Source organism: Anomaloglossus baeobatrachus, chromosome 5, assembly GCF_048569485.1.
Source record: "Anomaloglossus baeobatrachus isolate aAnoBae1 chromosome 5, aAnoBae1.hap1, whole genome shotgun sequence".
Lineage (NCBI taxonomy): Eukaryota > Metazoa > Chordata > Amphibia > Anura > Aromobatidae > Anomaloglossus > Anomaloglossus baeobatrachus.
The window spans coordinates 535951922-535969101 of NC_134357.1; the positions used below are offsets into that span (position 1 = coordinate 535951922).

At 47.2% G+C, this 17180-nt stretch overlaps 1 protein-coding gene across 1 annotated transcript in view; it reads left to right on the forward strand.

Moving 5' to 3' along the window:
* Positions 1-17180, forward strand: part of LOC142312182 (uncharacterized) — a 40723-nt gene that overhangs the window by 17597 nt on the left and 5946 nt on the right. Inside the window, exons 6-10 of the mRNA XM_075351081.1 lie at positions 790-927; positions 1054-1233; positions 1315-1438; positions 1522-1619; positions 1813-1903. Of these exons, the coding sequence (XP_075207196.1) occupies positions 790-927; positions 1054-1233; positions 1315-1438; positions 1522-1619; positions 1813-1903 (631 nt within the window). The remainder of the gene's footprint in view (positions 1-789; positions 928-1053; positions 1234-1314; positions 1439-1521; positions 1620-1812; positions 1904-17180) is intronic.

Sequence of the window (17180 nt, forward strand, 5' to 3'; positions counted from 1 at the left end):
TCCAACTGGAGCTCAAAAGTTCTATTACCGAACCACATAGCTTTCTCATGAGCCAGATCAGACACCCCATACTTTGCACTGACGAGGGGCAAGCACCCCGAAACACCGTGTCTGCAAATTGGGATTCTGATCTGGCATATATCCTGAGTCATATTGCAAAGGATTGTTAAAAATCCACTTGTGACTTTTAGGATCGCTACTTCCAATAGGTGGCGCTGCGCTAGAGTTTGTCTCCTTTACTGGAGAGACAATTTGAATATTACCGAACTGACAGCTTAACAAGAAGAAATGACATAACGGGAGGAGAACACAGAAAAGGGTCATTGGCACCAGGGCAGTAACGTTCGTGGTCGCAGGAGGTGTGACCACAACCAGGCCCATGCAGAAGGGAAGCCCGCCTACACACAATTTTCAGATGTATTGCAGCACAGAGACCCACCGGCTCCCTGCACTACAATACACGCTGCCGGCATCACAATAACATGTCCCATTCCTGACAAAGTAATTAGTATTTTTCTTATCATTTTAGTTCAATAAAACGCACTGATTGACTTTTATTAATATATTTTTCCAAAATGGAAAAAGGACAGCAACTACGTCATAATTTTTACAATTTACATTATAAATTGTACACTTACGGTGATGCCCAATAAGCATAGGGTTTTTTTGTTTTTAAAAACTCTTGCAGAAAAACTGAAGCAAAACAATATAATTGCTTATAAAAAAAAAAGCAAACTATTTTTTTCTGGCTAAAATGTTAATAATAGACACCCTGCTTCCACTATTCAGGTCCTTACAATATCAAATCTTCTCCCTGGAGATAGATTTATTCTAATTGACCCATCAAGGATGGATATGGACGAGGACAAGATGGCGGAGAGGATAATGCACCTCACCCTAGAGATCCTCTTCCGGCTTACTGGAGAGGTGAGAGATTCTGATGTCACATTACATCATTCTTATCTATGGGAATAACAGATGGACAGAACTGGAGAGGTGAGGACTCTGGAAATGTCTGTAGTGAGATTTATTACTGTGTCTCTCCATAACCAGGATTACACAGTAGTGAAGAAGACCTCTAGTGACCGCTGTCAGGCCCCTGTGTCTGAGGGATGGGGAAGACCCCTGAGGCCAATCACGGGGCCTCCACCTCACTCCCTGATACATGAGGACATCAATGACCAGAAGATCCTAGAACTCACCTACAAGATGATTGAGCTGCTGACTGGAGAGGTGACACTGTTGGGAATGCTGAGACATTATTCAGTAACCTCTGAAGGGATCGGGGGATGACGATATCATTGTATGTGTCAGGTTCCTATAAGGTGTCAGGACGTCACTGTCTATTTCTCCATGGAGGAGTGGGAGTATGTAGAAGGACACAAAGATCTGTACAAGGACGTCATGATGTTGGTTCCCCAGCCCCTCACATCGCCAGGTAATAGAGAGGCGTAAATACACACAACCTATAATTATCTGTATGTAAAGAATGAAATCAGTCCCTGTATGTGTTTCCTCCAGTTCTATCCAGTGAGAGGACAACACCAGAGAGATGTCCCCATCCTCTTTTTCCACAGGACTGTAAACAAGAAGATCCCAATGTTCCTCAGGATCATCAGGTAGATGGAGAGAATGTGTCATGAAATCTCCGTATGATGTGTAGACGGCTGTGAAGGTCTTGTGTTCAGTCTTGTTTTATCCCCCAGTATTATATGTTTTATACTTGTGTAATGAGAACGGTGGAGATGGATTAGAGCTGATCATAGATGTGATTTCTCCATCTGTCTGTGACTTTTACAATATTTGTTTCAGGGTGAAGATCTGACCCATTTTAATACTACAGAGACTTATGTGAGGGGTGATGAGCGGAGTAAAGAGGAGATTCTTACATATGACTACCCAGGTGAGTAGTAACCACTAAATCCAGAGAAGTCACAGATTCTTCTCAGTCAGCTGCTGTGAATGGTTTATGAGCAGTGTAGTCCCATATCGTAATCAAGTGGTCACCAGCCCCCACCCAAAATTGTCCCAATTACTTTGGGCATTTTAAGTCCTTTTGTTGGAGTGAGACTGGTTTTAGTGAGAGCTTGTGTGTCGCCCAGAGAATGGGGTACTCGGTCCTGGGCAGTACATACAGTTAGGGATGTCACTTTGGTGGCCTTTGCTCTGTTCCGTGCCCTGGGCCCCTTTTGTAAGGGGATTATTTACAGGGGAAATAAGAGTTAATTTTCATGTGACGCCACCTGTGGGTTGCGATTATGGAACACCTGCTGCTTAGGTGGGTACTTACAGGGCTGGTGATAGTGGCAGCTGTGATGGTAGGCCCTCCGCAGGTAGGGCTGAGCCTGGGAGATGTACGGTGCATTATTAAGAGGAGCCAGTCCATGGATTGTATTTAACAGTCTTGACTCACTGTGGACCCTGGACGGCTGGCTCCAGTCCCTGTATTGCCAGTGTCAGATAATGACTCAGTTGCTCTGTCCCCGGCACTCTCGGTGTAGTTGGGACCCCGAAGCTTGAAACTTTGGGGGTCTCCCAGCTGTGCTACAGTGGTCTGTCCGTTCGGCTGGCAGTGTGGACCCTGTGGGGAGGTATGTGTCCGAACCCTGATCCTCGCTTTACTGCTGATGCCCCTGGATCTGTAGGTCAGTGAGGACCGAGGAGAGCCCTCACTGTGCAGGTAATTGCCAGGCCATATGAAACTGTCACCTGACCTAGGGCCCTGTGCCCCGTACGTGCCCAGGTTCCAGTGGTGCTCCCTCGTACCGTCCCTGGGGTTTTAACTCCTGCCCAGAGGTACTTGCTGCCCTATGCTGGCAACCTGACTCCCGTGCCCCTGGGTTACCGTTTCACAGACCCAGCTAGAGGCACGTCTGCTCTCCTCACTACATTCTGACAGACTTCTCCCTTTTCTTCCTAGTCCCCTCCCACCAGGCTGGCTAGTTCCTGGGCTGGCTCTGCCCACTGGGTGGCCCTCCCCTTATCTGACTAACCCTTTGAGCCCTGGTGTGAGTGGCAACTGGGATTTTTAGACGTGTGTTGCTGTTACTGGCACAGGTGTTACAGGTCCCAGGGGGTAGGTCCTGCATCCCCGAGAGTATGCAGTTTCCTGTAGTGCCCTGAGTGGCTCAGTGGCGCTACACTTGCAGCTTGGAGGTCAACTCTAGCCCCTGGAATTAGACAATGCTGTCATTTATCTTCCGAGATCTCTAAATTGCAAAGCCATATGACAGCAGAGATAGAATGTGCTAACAACTTAGAAAATGATGTGATGAAAAATATTTGTACGTTGGGGCTTCACTTTTATGATTGAGACACCATTCCATGTGCAGTGAGAGCCAATTGGAGAGAGCTGAGTTTGTATTTTATTTTTTCATATGCATAGGAGTGCATACTGTATATAGTGGGCTATGTAAGTGTCTTGTATATAGGAGGCTGTGTGGGGTTCATACAGTATATAGGAGGCTATGTGGGGCGTATAATGTATATTGAAGACTATTTTGGGCTCAAGTATGAGGCTATTTGGGGGCTCATATAGTATGTAGGGAGCCATGTGGGGGCTCATACGACACATAGAGGGATGTCAGCATACTTAACTCTAATCAATATTAAATGATAAATTCATTATAATTATTTTATGTTAATTGTATTAAAGCAGAACTAATTTCAGCCTATTGGTTCACCCCTTCATACCAGTCACAGTCTCTGTGGCCCCTCGGGAAAATTAATTTTTCCCTCAGCCTATGACGACACCACTAGGGAGAGGATCCGCCCATCAAGGACAGGAAACCTACAGGATAAAAAAAAGGCGGTACCTCTCCCCGCATCAGTTGGTTTCTTGTCCTTGAATGGGGAACCACAGGATTTTGGCCCTGGAGGGCCTAATGAAGATCTTCATCGCTTACCCAGCCTTGGCGGTTGGTGATGGCAGCAGCACGGGACCTGCCTCGATCAGTGCGAGTTCCTGGAGGAGCCATGGCGGGTCCACGGGGGTTTCGACCATGAGCGAAATCCCCCCCCTGTCGGGGTAGCCACTGCATGGCGTCCCCGGCAGCATGAGCGGCAGCATGTGCTACAGCGTCGGGTGGCACCATCTTGGATATCGCCGTGTGGTCCCGCGCATGCACTGGAGCTCTGCCACCATCTTGTGTGGGGCGTCAAGTGCTCCGTCTGCACATGCGTGACGCACCATGATGACGTGGCCAGCCGGTGATATCAGACTCGGAAGTGGGTCAGGAGGCTCTGGGGGGGCTGTTGAGCGCCCCGTTCATTTAAAAAGATAGTGGGAGGTCCACGGCGGTAGCATTTTCTTCAGTTTAACCCCTCCAGCAGGATGGATAAAGACAAGGACCAGGATGAGCAGCAGAAATCAGTGCTGCAGTCATCATCCCCCTCTGCCACTAAGAAGTCTGACAATCATCATAAGCAGTCTCAGCGTCGTCGGAGCGGAACTGGATCCGGTGGGAGTCTTACCAGCAATCGTGGTGTCCAGTCAGCGGAGCTGTGACAAGTCCGACAGCAGAGGACCAGGGCAAAGTTGTTGGATTACAAAGCTACCTCCCCCGACCCGGTACTGCCTCTTTTTCATCAGGAGGTGAGTGATCTTCGGGAATGTTCACCTGTTAAAGAGGGTTTTTCTTTTATTGTGTCTCGCCCCCGTCCCTGTTATGACTAGGTGGAGAGGCCGAGGAAGTGTACTTCCAAGTCAAAAAATGAGTGTGCCCTCTGTAAAAAAAAAAAAAAAAAAAAAGGGCTAGCCCATACATGGACCAAAAGGCTCTGCAAGGATTGTATCCAGCGGACACTTTCGGAGGAAAGCCCGGGGTTTGCTGCTTATCTCCGTTCCATCATTCTGTCTGAAGTTAGAAGCTCCCTTCAGTCCCTGAAAGGGTCTCATCGTAAAAAACCCAGGCATGCATCACCCACCTCGGAAAGCTCAAGCAAATCAGAGGGAGAAGGTGGCTCCTTTGGTTCCACATCTTCCTCCTCTGACAGTGAGGCTGAGGAGCGCCAGTGTTTTCCTGTGGAAAACACGGACATACTAATTAAGGCCGTCAGAGGTACAATGGGCATATCAGAGGAGAAGCCGCAGCGTTCTGTCCAGGATATAATGTTCAGGGGTCTAGAGCAGAAGAAGTGTCGGCCCTTCCCGGTGGTTGACAGAGTGCAGTCGCTGATATCCAAGGAGTGGAAGAAACCAGATAAGAGAGGTTCTATTCCTGGCAACTTTAAGCGCAGCCTATTCTTCCTGGGATAGGGCTCCTAAGTTGGGCAGTAGCCAAGGCTTCCAAGAAATACTCCATTCCTTTTCAGGACATGGGGTCACTGAAGGATCCTATGGACAGAAAGGCGGATATCTTCCTTAAGAATGCTTGGGAGCCCTCAGCGGGTCCTTTACGTCCTGCTATTGCCGCTACGTGTACAGCAAGGTCACTGGCGGTGTGGCTTTCCCAGTTGCAGGAACAAGCTTAAGAAGAAGGTTCCACGGGAGGATATTCTATCTTCCTTACCTATGAAGCAGGGAGCAGCGACATTCCTCTGATGCTTCTGCAGATTCCATGCGATTGGCAGCCAAATCAGCAGCCCTTTCTAATGCAGCAAGACAGGCCTTATGGTTGAAATATTGCCCACGGGATCTGCAAGTAAAGGCCAAACTGTTCCATTCCCTGTCCAGGCGAATTCCTATTTGGACCTGTACTGGACGATGTTCTTGAAAAAGCGAGGGATAAGAACTTTCCGACTCCGCCCTTTCCCTCCTTCAAAGGGTCCTTTCTTACAAAATGCTACAACGGTAAGACATCCATCCAGGGACTGCATTGCCTGATCGGTTAAAAAAAAAAAAGATAAGGGCTTCATGTTCAAAGGTTCTTTCCAGGCCAAGAAGTCCTCTCAATGACTCCCTTCCCCAGGTTGGGTGGAGACTAACCCATTTTCTTCCGATTTCTTTGAATCCTTGGATCATCAGCGTCATACACTCAGGTCTGTCATTCCCATTTCAGGGGCCCCCTCCCCCGAAGACTTCTCCTGATGTCCCCAAGATCTTCTCCTGGCGAACAGCAGGCTTTAGAGGTGGAGGTAAAAAATCTGCTAGACAAATTAGTCCTGAAGGAAGTCCCGCTAGAAGAGGTGGGAGAGGGGTTTTATTCCCCTCTCTTTTTGGTTAAAAAGAAGGACAACTTCTTTCACAACATTATAAATTTAAGGGGGCTAAACAACCACCTACAGATTGTACCCTTCAAGATGGAGTCAATGAAGTCCACCATAAAATCTCTATTACCAGGTTGCCACATGACTCTTTGGGACCTAAAAGACGCTTACTATCACGTCCCCATAGACCCTCAATTCCAAAAATATCTGAGTGGCAGTTCATGTGGATGTGAAGATAAGACACCTGCAATACAGGGCCCTGCCCTTCGACCTCGCAGTTGCGCCAAGGGTATTCACAAAGCTTGTACTAGAGATCACGGCTCACCTACGGGAAGACAAAGTCCTTGTAATCCCATATCCAGATGACTTTATTGTTGTGGGCAGGTCGGCCAGCCATTGTACCATCATCCTTCAGAAAGTCTGCACCATGTTGGAGCAGCTGGGCTGGATTTTGAACTTGGAAAAGTCAAAATTATAACCGGACACGGTACAGATTTTTTGGGACTTGCTTTGGACTCTCAAATTCAAGAGTGTCGTCTTCCACCATCCAAGGTAGAGAAAATTCACAGTCTGGTGCTGCAGGCAATAACATTTCTACGCATGTCTCTAAGGGACGCTATGTCTCTCCTGGGCTCATTAACATCCACTATCCCGGCGGTCCTCTTCGCGCAAGGGCAAACCAGGACCCTCCAGTGGGACATCTTGAGGAATCAGGCGATTCTGGGAGACAGGTTGAACAGGAAAATAACACTGCGCTCAGACTCCATCAGCTCCTTTCAGTGATGGATGGACCAGAGGAACCAAACAAGAGGGGTTTCATGGTCTGCCCCCGTGTCCAGAAGAGTTACCACGGATGCAAGTGTCTTGGGTTGGGAGGCTCACCTACAAGACTGTCTGGTTCAGGGACTCTGGTCAACTCAGGAGGCAGCGTCCTCCTCCAATGTCAGGGAACTACTAGCAGTACTAAAAAAAAAAAAAAAAAATACCTTATGGTCCATTATGTATCCCGTTATCACACATGGCTTGGCCCCTTTTATAAGACATCACAGTTGAGTGGCTTTCATATGCCGGACTCTTCCTTATGCAAATTACCTGGTTCTAAAAAACCCAGATGCCCTATACATGATAAGTATTTGTTGGTTATACCAATTCTCTCATATTGCCACTTCTGAATTCAGATATCCATGTTTGGACGTATTTACCACCTTATACTGTTATCTAGTTCCCTACATAATCCATCTGATTATCCGATCAGACGAAGGCCAATAGACCGAAACGTCAATTTGTGGCAGACTATGACAATGTACAGCACTTCTCATTGAACTTGTTGCACCAATAAATAAAGAAAAGAAAAGAGCAGAATTCAAGTGTCTGTTTTCCTTGGGGAATCATTGGTGTGCCGGAGTTCTCCTCCTCTTTTCATTGGCTTCTTTTTCTCCTGAGCACCTAATCGGTGACACTGGGTCTTATCTCTTTTTTTTTGAACTGACAGTACTGAGTCTCCAACCCTTGTTAATAGGTCATACTCGCATTTTGTCAGACAATCAGGTGATGGTGGCTTATCTGAACCATCAGGGGGGCACAAGGTCCAGGTCCCTCATGACTATAGCATACAGAATCCTGCGTTTAGTGGAAACACATCTACTGGCACTGTCAGCGGTAGACATCACGGGGAAGTACAATTACACAGCAGATTTCCTGAGCCTCACCCAACTGAGACAGAGGGAATGGGTCCTCAAGCAGTCCATCTTCGATCACATAGCAGACAAGTGGGGAACTCCAGTCATAGACCTTTTTACCACTAAGCTGAACAGGAGGGTTTAACAATTTTGCTCTTTTTTTTTTTTAATCCAAATTTTTTTATTGTTTAAAACAAGAAGAAAGGCATTACAGAAAAGAAGGGCATAACATCATACAACGCCGAGACATCAGCGCCCTAACGGGCGAGTCAGGGCCACATGAATATTGAGCACTGGAAAAAGGGTGGGGGGGAAGGTATGGGTGGGTGAGGGGGGAGGTAACTTACAACAATACTCAAAGTTAACTTATTGCATAAAGAAACATAATTGGTACGAACGACACGTTATATGACTGCCAGTCCAACCTACTACACGAGCAGGTTGTTACAATTTTAGAGGGGGTGAGATCCAGGGAGAGGCCCAACGTTTTTGAATTTTTAAGGCCAAGGAGGCACTGCTGGCTAACAGAGTTTCATAATGGAAGTGCGTGTTGGTTCTAGCAATCACTTCCTCCATAACCGGTATCTCAGGGGATTTCCACCTAGCTGAGATGCACTGTCTGGCTGAGATTAGGATATGAGAGATGCACTGAGCAATGGGGGCTGGAAAGGTGTCAAAACCCATATGTAGAATCCCCATTTGAGGTGAGGGAGGGAGTCTAGTCTCACATACTTCTGCTATTAGGTCGAAGACTCGATTCCAAAAGCTGAGAATTTCCGGCCAAGACCACCAGAAGTGCCCCAGAGTCCCTATCATGCCACAACCCTTCCAACAGAGGGGAGAGTAATCTTCCGCAAATCTAGCTATCTGAGCACGGCACCTATACCATCCCATGTGTACTTTCTTAATCTGCTCCAAATGGTTGAGGCAGCCGGAGGACCCAAGCACCACCCGGGAGGCCGCATGCCACTGATGGGTTGGAAAGGAGAGGGATAATTCTCTTTCCCACTTTGTCATGTATGATAGAGTCTGTCCTTGCAAATGAGAGGTGAAGTAGTGATATAATAAGGATATGCCCCTGACAGATGTCGAGTCCTTCAGAAGAAAGTCTGCCAAAAACTGATGTCTTGATGTTGATGAACTCAGGCGGAAAGTGCTTAAAAAATGCCTATTTGAAGATATTGGTAGAAGACCTGCCTGGGTAGGTTGCATTTAGACACCAGCTCAGAAAAAGGTAAGAAGGACCCCCTGTCAAATAAATCTGATACTCGAAGGGACCCAATTTATTCCCAAGCCCTAAGGTCGACATCAGGAACACAAGCTTTTATGTCCTTAAAGGGCAGCCTCCAAATCAAACCGGCCATGGATTCTGAGGACCAATCCCTCCAGCGCCACCTCACCGCCTCGACCGTGCCCAGAAAGGAATGTGGGACTGCCTGATTTTGAATCAATGCCCCAAGCAGCTTTTTTGTGGATCCAAGTGGATTGAGGCATCCCTCAATCTGCAACCATCTATGATCCTCCGACTCTCTCCACCAGTCTAGTGTCGCTAGAGTCAGGCTTGAGTCAGGCTTGGTAACTGTAATTTTTCCAGGAAGGCATTTATAGCTGCCTCTGTTGCCTGCGGGGTGTTCGGGTCATCTTTTAAATTGTAAAGGCCTTGGTAGTAGTCTGCAAAGGCATTTGCAATATGGATAGGATTTTTGATTATGGAGCCCTTCGGTGTTTGCAAAAGTTCAATTCTGGACTTCATTTCCTGGCTTTTAACCCTCTTTGCTAAAATGGATCCGGCTCTATCTCCCAAAGAGTAGTGTTTGATTTTTTAAGCTCTAAGATTTTTTTCATATTTAGAGATAAGAATTTGCCTTAGTTGTGACCTCAGCTTTTTTAATTGGGCCGAACGCGAGGGTAAGGGGGCAGTTTTCTTTAGGGATTCTAAGGTTTGGATTTGGGCAAGAATATTCGCTGTCAACTGCTGTCTTTTCTTTTTTTTTTCCATAGCAGCAATTTTAATACAAATTCCCCTGATTACCGCCTTATGAGAGGACCAAAGGATCTCATCCGAGACTGAATTGTTCTCATTCAGGAGGAAATACTCTGATAACCCCTCAGTTATTTCTTGTATAACATGCTGTTTGGAGAGTAAGATATCATTTATTTTCCATCTATGAAAGATTGGGGAGTTGTGGCGCTCATTAATTGTTAGGGAGACGGGCGCATGGTCGGACCATGATACAACTCCTATTTGAGACTGTGCATTCTGCAAGGAGGCCACTATCCACCAAAAAATAGTCTATGCGGCTATAAGAGGAGTATCTAGCTGAATAATACATGTAGTCCCTTTCTTCAGCATGGGTGTATCTCCAAATATCATGTAAGTAATGCTGTGTTATAAGCTGGCCAATTTCTTTTCTGTGGGCAGTACTAGTGGAACAGTCTAGCTGTTTTGAAACAGGGACATTGAAATCTCTGCAGATCACTTTATGGCCCACTGCCACTTGGTCTAAGTTTTTTAGGAATCTACGCAAAAATCTGATTTGTCTCATATTAGGAGCATAAACCCCGGCCAGAGTATACTTCACATTGTTCAGGGAACACACTAAAATCAGGAACCTGCCCTCTGAGTCAGAATGCACAGAGTTTAAACGCCACAGTATGTTTTATAAAAATACTAACCCCAGCCCGCTTTTTACTGAAGTTAGCATGAAAACTATGAGGGAACAACCGATTGTTGAGCCTGAAATTGTCTGCTGCAACAAGATGAGTGTTACGGTTCCCGTTCTGGGTATCTGCGTGTCTCCTTTCCCTTTGCTGTGGCACTGGAGACTATGTTCGGATTTGTTGCTACTGCACATGTGCGAGCGCTGGAGACTAAGTCCTATCTTGAAGCCATTGCACATGTGCGAGTGACATCATCACTGACATGAGGTCACATGTCTCTGACACCTTCTAAGCTGATTGGCCGCTGGTCATGTGCTTGTGACACGAGGTCACATGTCTCTGACACCTTCTAAGCCGATTGGTGGCTGGTCATGTGCTTGTGATGCCTTACTCGGTGATAGGCCAGCGTTACGTCATTGCTGTCGTTCTGGCAGCGGATTGGCTCTGGTGTCCTCCATCTTGGATGAGGCACAGAGTCTATATAAGACCCTGATGCACACTGTTCGGCGCTCAGTCCTCTTGGTTCCTGCATAGGAGTAGACGCTCTGTGCATGTCCCTTGCGGCACCTATTCTATCTAGGTGAGCATTATTGGTAGGGTAACGCTCTTGTACCTTGCAGCTTATGCTGTGGTCGGTATCCTCGCACCTTAGTGGAGCGGACATAGGCAGGTGCTTGCTGCACATGGCCTGACTGGGCCTTGTGGTTCTACTCTGAGATGAGCGCTATCGGTAGGGTACCGCTCCTGTACCTTTCAGCCGTACTGTTGTCCGTGTCCTCGCACCTTAGTGGAGCGGACATAGGTAGGTTAGGTGGTCGTTGCCTTCTAGGGTAACGCTCCACTATGCTGCCTCCTGCAGCAGTCCGTATCCTCGCACACTAGGGGAGCGGTCATAGGCAGGAGTTTCAAGCTAGCAGTCTTGCTGCTGTCCGTATCCTTGCACCACAAGTGGAGCGGACATAGGTAGGTGCCATATTGCACACACTACACCTAGTCTCTGTGACTGTTAACTGAGACAGGTGCTTTCACGCTCACAGACTGTGAGACTTCTATGCACTTTTATGTTGTATTCCTCACTCTTTTGCATTTCCACTCCTATGTTATTCTAATAAGGTAGTCGCTGTGACTTAAACAGTATACACCGCTATTGGTCTTGGTGACACTGTGACGCAACAGTGTCAGTACCGTTTTGGTGGTACAGGTTTCCCCTATCCTCTGCCATGCTCTGCAGCAGAGCTCTGCACGGTGGACCCTGACTATCGGATAGCCTTCCATTCCCTTATTATCCGACAGCCCCAGTAACAATGAGTCTCCTGGATGCATAGAATATCACAATTTGTCTTGTAGACCTCTTTCCATAACATGTTACGCTTGGCCGGGAAGTTTAACCCCTTAGTGTTCAACGACAAGAACTTTAACCCCATTACAGTTTGTTTAGAATATTCATGTTACCAGAAGGAAGGGAGGGACGTGAGGGATGTGAGGGACGTGAGGGATGTGAGGGACGTGAGGGATGGGAGGGATGTGAGGGAGGGTAGAGGGGGGGGAGAGGAGTGGGAGTGGGGGAGGGAGAGCAGGATAAATAAAAGGAAAAGAGCAGTGAATGGCAAGAATAACATGTAGAAAACAGGACTTAAAACCAAAATACAGTTAACCTGAACAGTCGTAAACACAGCTTTATCAGAAAAGATGTTTCACCACCACCACAAAGTGGGGTAGCTGGTGGCTGAAAATGAAACTGAGCCACTTGGGGGTACCTGGTAACAATAAAAAAACAAAACAACATACCAGGATCTTGAGCAACTGTGAGCTGGCTCTTTACATTAGGATTGGATCCATTCCTCTGAGATCTTTGCCATCTGAGAATTACCCTTTGAGCAACTTGCAGCCCCAGGTTGTGGGAGAATGTTCCAGGATTCCATCAATTTTGCTAGTTGGGCTGGAGACCGACAAACATGAAGGGCACCATTATGTGAAACTGAAAGACTGACTGGGAAGCCCCATCGGTATCTTATTCCAGCATCTCTGAGAGCTTTGGTAAGTGGAGCATATTTCCTTCTTTTTGCAAGTGTCCCTGCAGATAGATCCGGGAAGACCACAAGGGCGGCATACTTTTGAGATAGATCTGGCTCTCTCCTCAGGGTTTGTAAGAAGGCTTCTTTAGACTTGAAAAAATGAAGTCGGGCTACGATATCTCGTGGGACGTCAGCGCCAAGCGATCTGGGCTTAGGCACCCTGTGAACCCGATCCACCATGAGGCTGGCTGACTTAGCCTCAGGGAGCACCACAGATATTCCGGCAACTCTCCATCAGATACCGACTCGGGGATTCCGCGGATCCTCACATTGTTGCGGTGGAACTGGTCCTCTAAATCAGTAACTTTAGCTTGTAGGTTGTTAACGTGATCCTCTAAAGCAGAGTGGGCATCTATAAGATCATTATGGGATTTGGTCAGCTCCGCCATCTTAGATTCTAAGTGAGCCGTTCTGTCCCCTATATCCGTTATGTCTCCTTGGATCTCCGTCAGCATACCTCTTAGATCCTCCTGTAAGGAAGATCTCAGTGCAACCAGCAGGCTTTGCATTGTTTTCTTCGTCAGCGGGATCTCTGTCAGGTCTGGTGCCATGTCAGAGGCCACCAATGAGGCTCTTCTAGAGGAACGAGAAGAAGTGGAAGCAGGGGAAGGCGCTATCTTTCCCTTCACCATGCTGCCATCTCTGAGGAAGAAATCTGTAAGTTTGGCTGGGGATGGACGCTTTGCAGCTTTCCCTCTGTTCATCTTGTTCCCTGGGGACTCGCAAAGGAATTCTTCACCCCAGGTCATGAGAGGAGGAGGAGGAATTAATCTGTTTGAGCTGATTTAAGAGCAGCTTGCACAGGAGCTCAGGAGTTATGCAGCCGGCACCATCAGCAGTCAGGCCACACCCCAACAATTTTGCTCTTTGAACCCCAGAGAGCACCTGTACGCGGCGACAAAGTTGGATTTCGTCCTAGCGTATGCCTTTCCCTCATTAGTACTTCTTTCGACAGTCCTGAAGAAGATCAGGGACGACAAAGCAAGAGTCATTCTAATTGCTCCCTTCTGGCCAAAGATACCATGGTTTTTTTGTCTAACTCAAATGTCAATCACCAGCCCATGGGTCCTTCCAGAAATCCCGGATCTCATATCCCAGGGACCAGCTTTCCATTGTCATGTGGCCACCAGAGGCCGCTCCTGCGACTTCTGCTCTGATCACCAGACGACCATAGTGTTCCCGCTGTGGATAGTGCTGGTGATGGGAGAGGAGTCGGAGTCGGTGCCAGTGGCTCTGGTGGGCGCAGGCTCCACTCATCCACTAAGCTGGGTTTCCCTGGGACCTGCAGTACCACTGGCTCACTGTAGGAGGCGTGTGTCTTCCAGCTGAAGTAACCATAATTCAGCTACAGCCAATGGGAAGACACCACACCCTTCTTATTCCCCCTCCTGTCTGCTTACCACTGCCAGAGATAGTTCTTTATTCCTGGTTCCTGTACTGTTTGTATTGTGATACCCATGCGTTGACCTCTGCTTGTTTTCTGACTCCCCTCCTACCTTCCATTTTTGTACCTTGGCACCAGACCCGAATTTGACCTCTGCTTGTTTTCTGACTCTCCTCCTGCCTGTCGTTTTTGTACCTTGCATCCAGTCCCAGATTTGACCTCTGCTTTGTTTTCTCATTATGCCTTGCCTGCCGATTCTGGTCCTGTATTGCATTTTTTTGTTTTTGACCCTGCCTGACTACCACGGACTACAGCCTACTACAGTTAGTGATCTCTGGGGCTCTGTAATTCCAAATCCCTGTATAGTGGTTAAAGGGTTGCAGAGTTCTCGGGGTCCTGCTTTGTGAGCGGCTTTCCTCTAGCCTCCCTTCACAGCCAGTGTGAGTCTGTGGCTCCAGGCAGGCATTACATCCATCCTCCGACAGACAGATTACACCTGACGGCCTAGAATTTGAAAGGGCGTTACTGAGTAGCAAGGGTTTTTCCACAAACATAGTTTCCACTTTATGGTGCTGTAGGAAACCAGTGACCACAAAGATCTACTTTAGAACTTGGAGAAAGTTTTTATCATCTACAGGTGCTAGTGTCACAGGGGAGGTACCAATAGGTTCCATTTTAGAGTTTCTGCAGAAAGGCTTAGAACGAGGGTTGGCGGTCAGTACACTCAAAATTCAGATTTCCGCATTAGCAGCTCTATATAATTATGAAATCGCGGGGAACCGATGGGTGGCTAGATTTATTAAAGCCAGTTCTCGTTAGAGACCTAAGCGTGTGGTAGCCCTTCCTCCTTGGGACCTCAGGTCCCCCGTTCGAACCATTAGACTCTATTTTGGTTAAATGCCTATCTCTTAAACAGTCCTCCTGGTAGCCCTGACTTCGGCTTGTAGGGTCAGCAACATTCAGGCCCTATCAATCGACTCTCCCTTCACTCAGATCTTGTGAAAATAACGGAATAGCAGTCAGATAGCAGCGCTAGGGAACAGGAAGACAGGGAGGATTTTAAAATTACAAACCTTTTATTTAGTTTAAAAACCCTCTAATGGGCACTACGCGTTTCAACAACTGATTGCTGTCTTCATCACCTGCTGTTCCCTAGCGCTCCTATCTGACCGCTACTCCGTTATTTTCACATACATTATCCCCTTGAGGGATTAACGGCAGGAGCAGCTCTGGGAGCGGCGAGTTTCTACAACAATTACCAGGACCCACGGTTGCTGTGACACTGGGTTGCTCTGACTTCCTAGGACCTGCTGTGACGCACTTCCGGGTGCTTGTGGTCACGTGACCAACCCGGAAGGACTCGCTCCACTCTGTTCCTTGGGATTTCAGACAGCTCCAGGCATCAGCGGGACCTCGTGGATCCTTTACTGCAACAACCGGGGTTGTGCACGGGTGCACAACTATTTGAGGTGAGCAGCCTCCAGGCAATACCATAATCCCCCTCACCACCGGGTGCTGCTCAGCGCATCTCCCTCTCTCCTTTGTTATTCACTCAGTCCTTGGAAGACAGGGTAGTTTTGAGACCAGACTCGGCATACCTTCCAAAGGTAGTAACCAGGTTTCATACTTCCCAGGAAATTGTACTACCATCCTTTTGTGATAAGCCTAAACATGTTGAGGAGAAGAGATGGCATTGTCTGGAAATGTGCACTGTCTGATTCAGTACCTTCTAGTCACTAGTTCCTGGAGAAAATATAAAACCTTGTTTGTCTCATTTTAGGGTAGTCAGAAAGCGGCTAGAGCTTCAAAGTCCACTCTGGCAAGGTGGATCAGGCATGCCATAGCCTTAGCGTACTCTTCTAGTGGTAAAGAGATACCTGTGGGACGGAAAGCTCATTCCACAAGGGCGGTGGTTTCTTCATGGGCTGAACGAGCAGATGTCCCAATTGAGCAGATCTGCAAGGCGGCTACGTGGTCGTCACACTCAACCTTCTACAAGCATTATAGGTTGGATCTCTATTTTTCCGACCTTACCTTTGGGAGACAGATTCTTCAGGCTGTAGTCCCTCCCTAGCGTTTTCTCGTGGTGCCCTCATAGGGTGAGGGAAAAATACATAATTACTCACTGGTAATGTGTTTTTTTCTGAACCCATGACGGCACCCTTATGTTCCCTCCCTGCACTGGGTGTTCTTCCGGTTAATTCACCTTCCTTTTTCCCCACACACACGTATTCCGGTGGTGGTCTTATATTAATCTTTTTCCATTGGAGGTCCTTTCAAACTCTGTAATCAACTGATGCGGGGAGAGGTACCGCCTTTTTTTATCCTGTAGGTTTCCTGTTCTTGATGGGCGGATCCTCTCTCTCGTGGTGCCGTCATGGGCTCTGAAAAAACACACTACCGGTAAGTAGTAACGGATTTCCCACCCCTTCTATAGAGTCAAATGTCAAAACAATATTCAGCCTCTCATCAACAAGTGTGATAACCTGTTCCCATAATTGCTTAATGCCCAGGCAGTCCTAATACATATGAAATATATCTGCTGTCACTGAATAACTGAATAACCATAACTTAAAATATTCTTTGATTTGACGTAGAGAAAAGAACATTAGCAGAATTTATAATAATTTCCCATTGTTTAAGGTAAATGGGTAAATCCAAGATCTGATTCGCAGAATTTAATATAGTCTGGTCTTGCCCCGGAGGTTGGCACCCTAGAAGCAACACAAGTTGTGGCAGCCTCCCCTCCACCACTCAAATGAGACTTAAGCCCTACACAAAATGTATCCATCAACAGCCAATATAATATAAAGAATGATGAAGTGACAAAATATAACCAAACCCAATGGTGATAAAACAGGAAGAGCCCTTCTCACAGCATACAAATCAATGTCCATATGTACAGTACAGACCAAAAGTTTGGACACACCTTCTCATCTCTAGAACAACTATTAAGAGGAGACTTTGTGCAGCAGGCCTTCATGGTAAAATAGCTGCTAGGAAACCACTGCTAAGGACAGGCAACAAGCAGAAGAGACTTGTTTGGCCTAAAGAACACAAGGAATGGACATTAGACCAGTGGAAATCTGTGCTTTGGTCTGATGAGTCCAAATTTGAGATCTTTGGATCCAACGACCGTGTCTTTGTAGAAAAGGTGAACGGATGGACTCTACATGGCTGGTTCCCACCGTGAAGCATGGAGGAGGAGGTGTGATGGTGTGGGGGTGCTTTGCT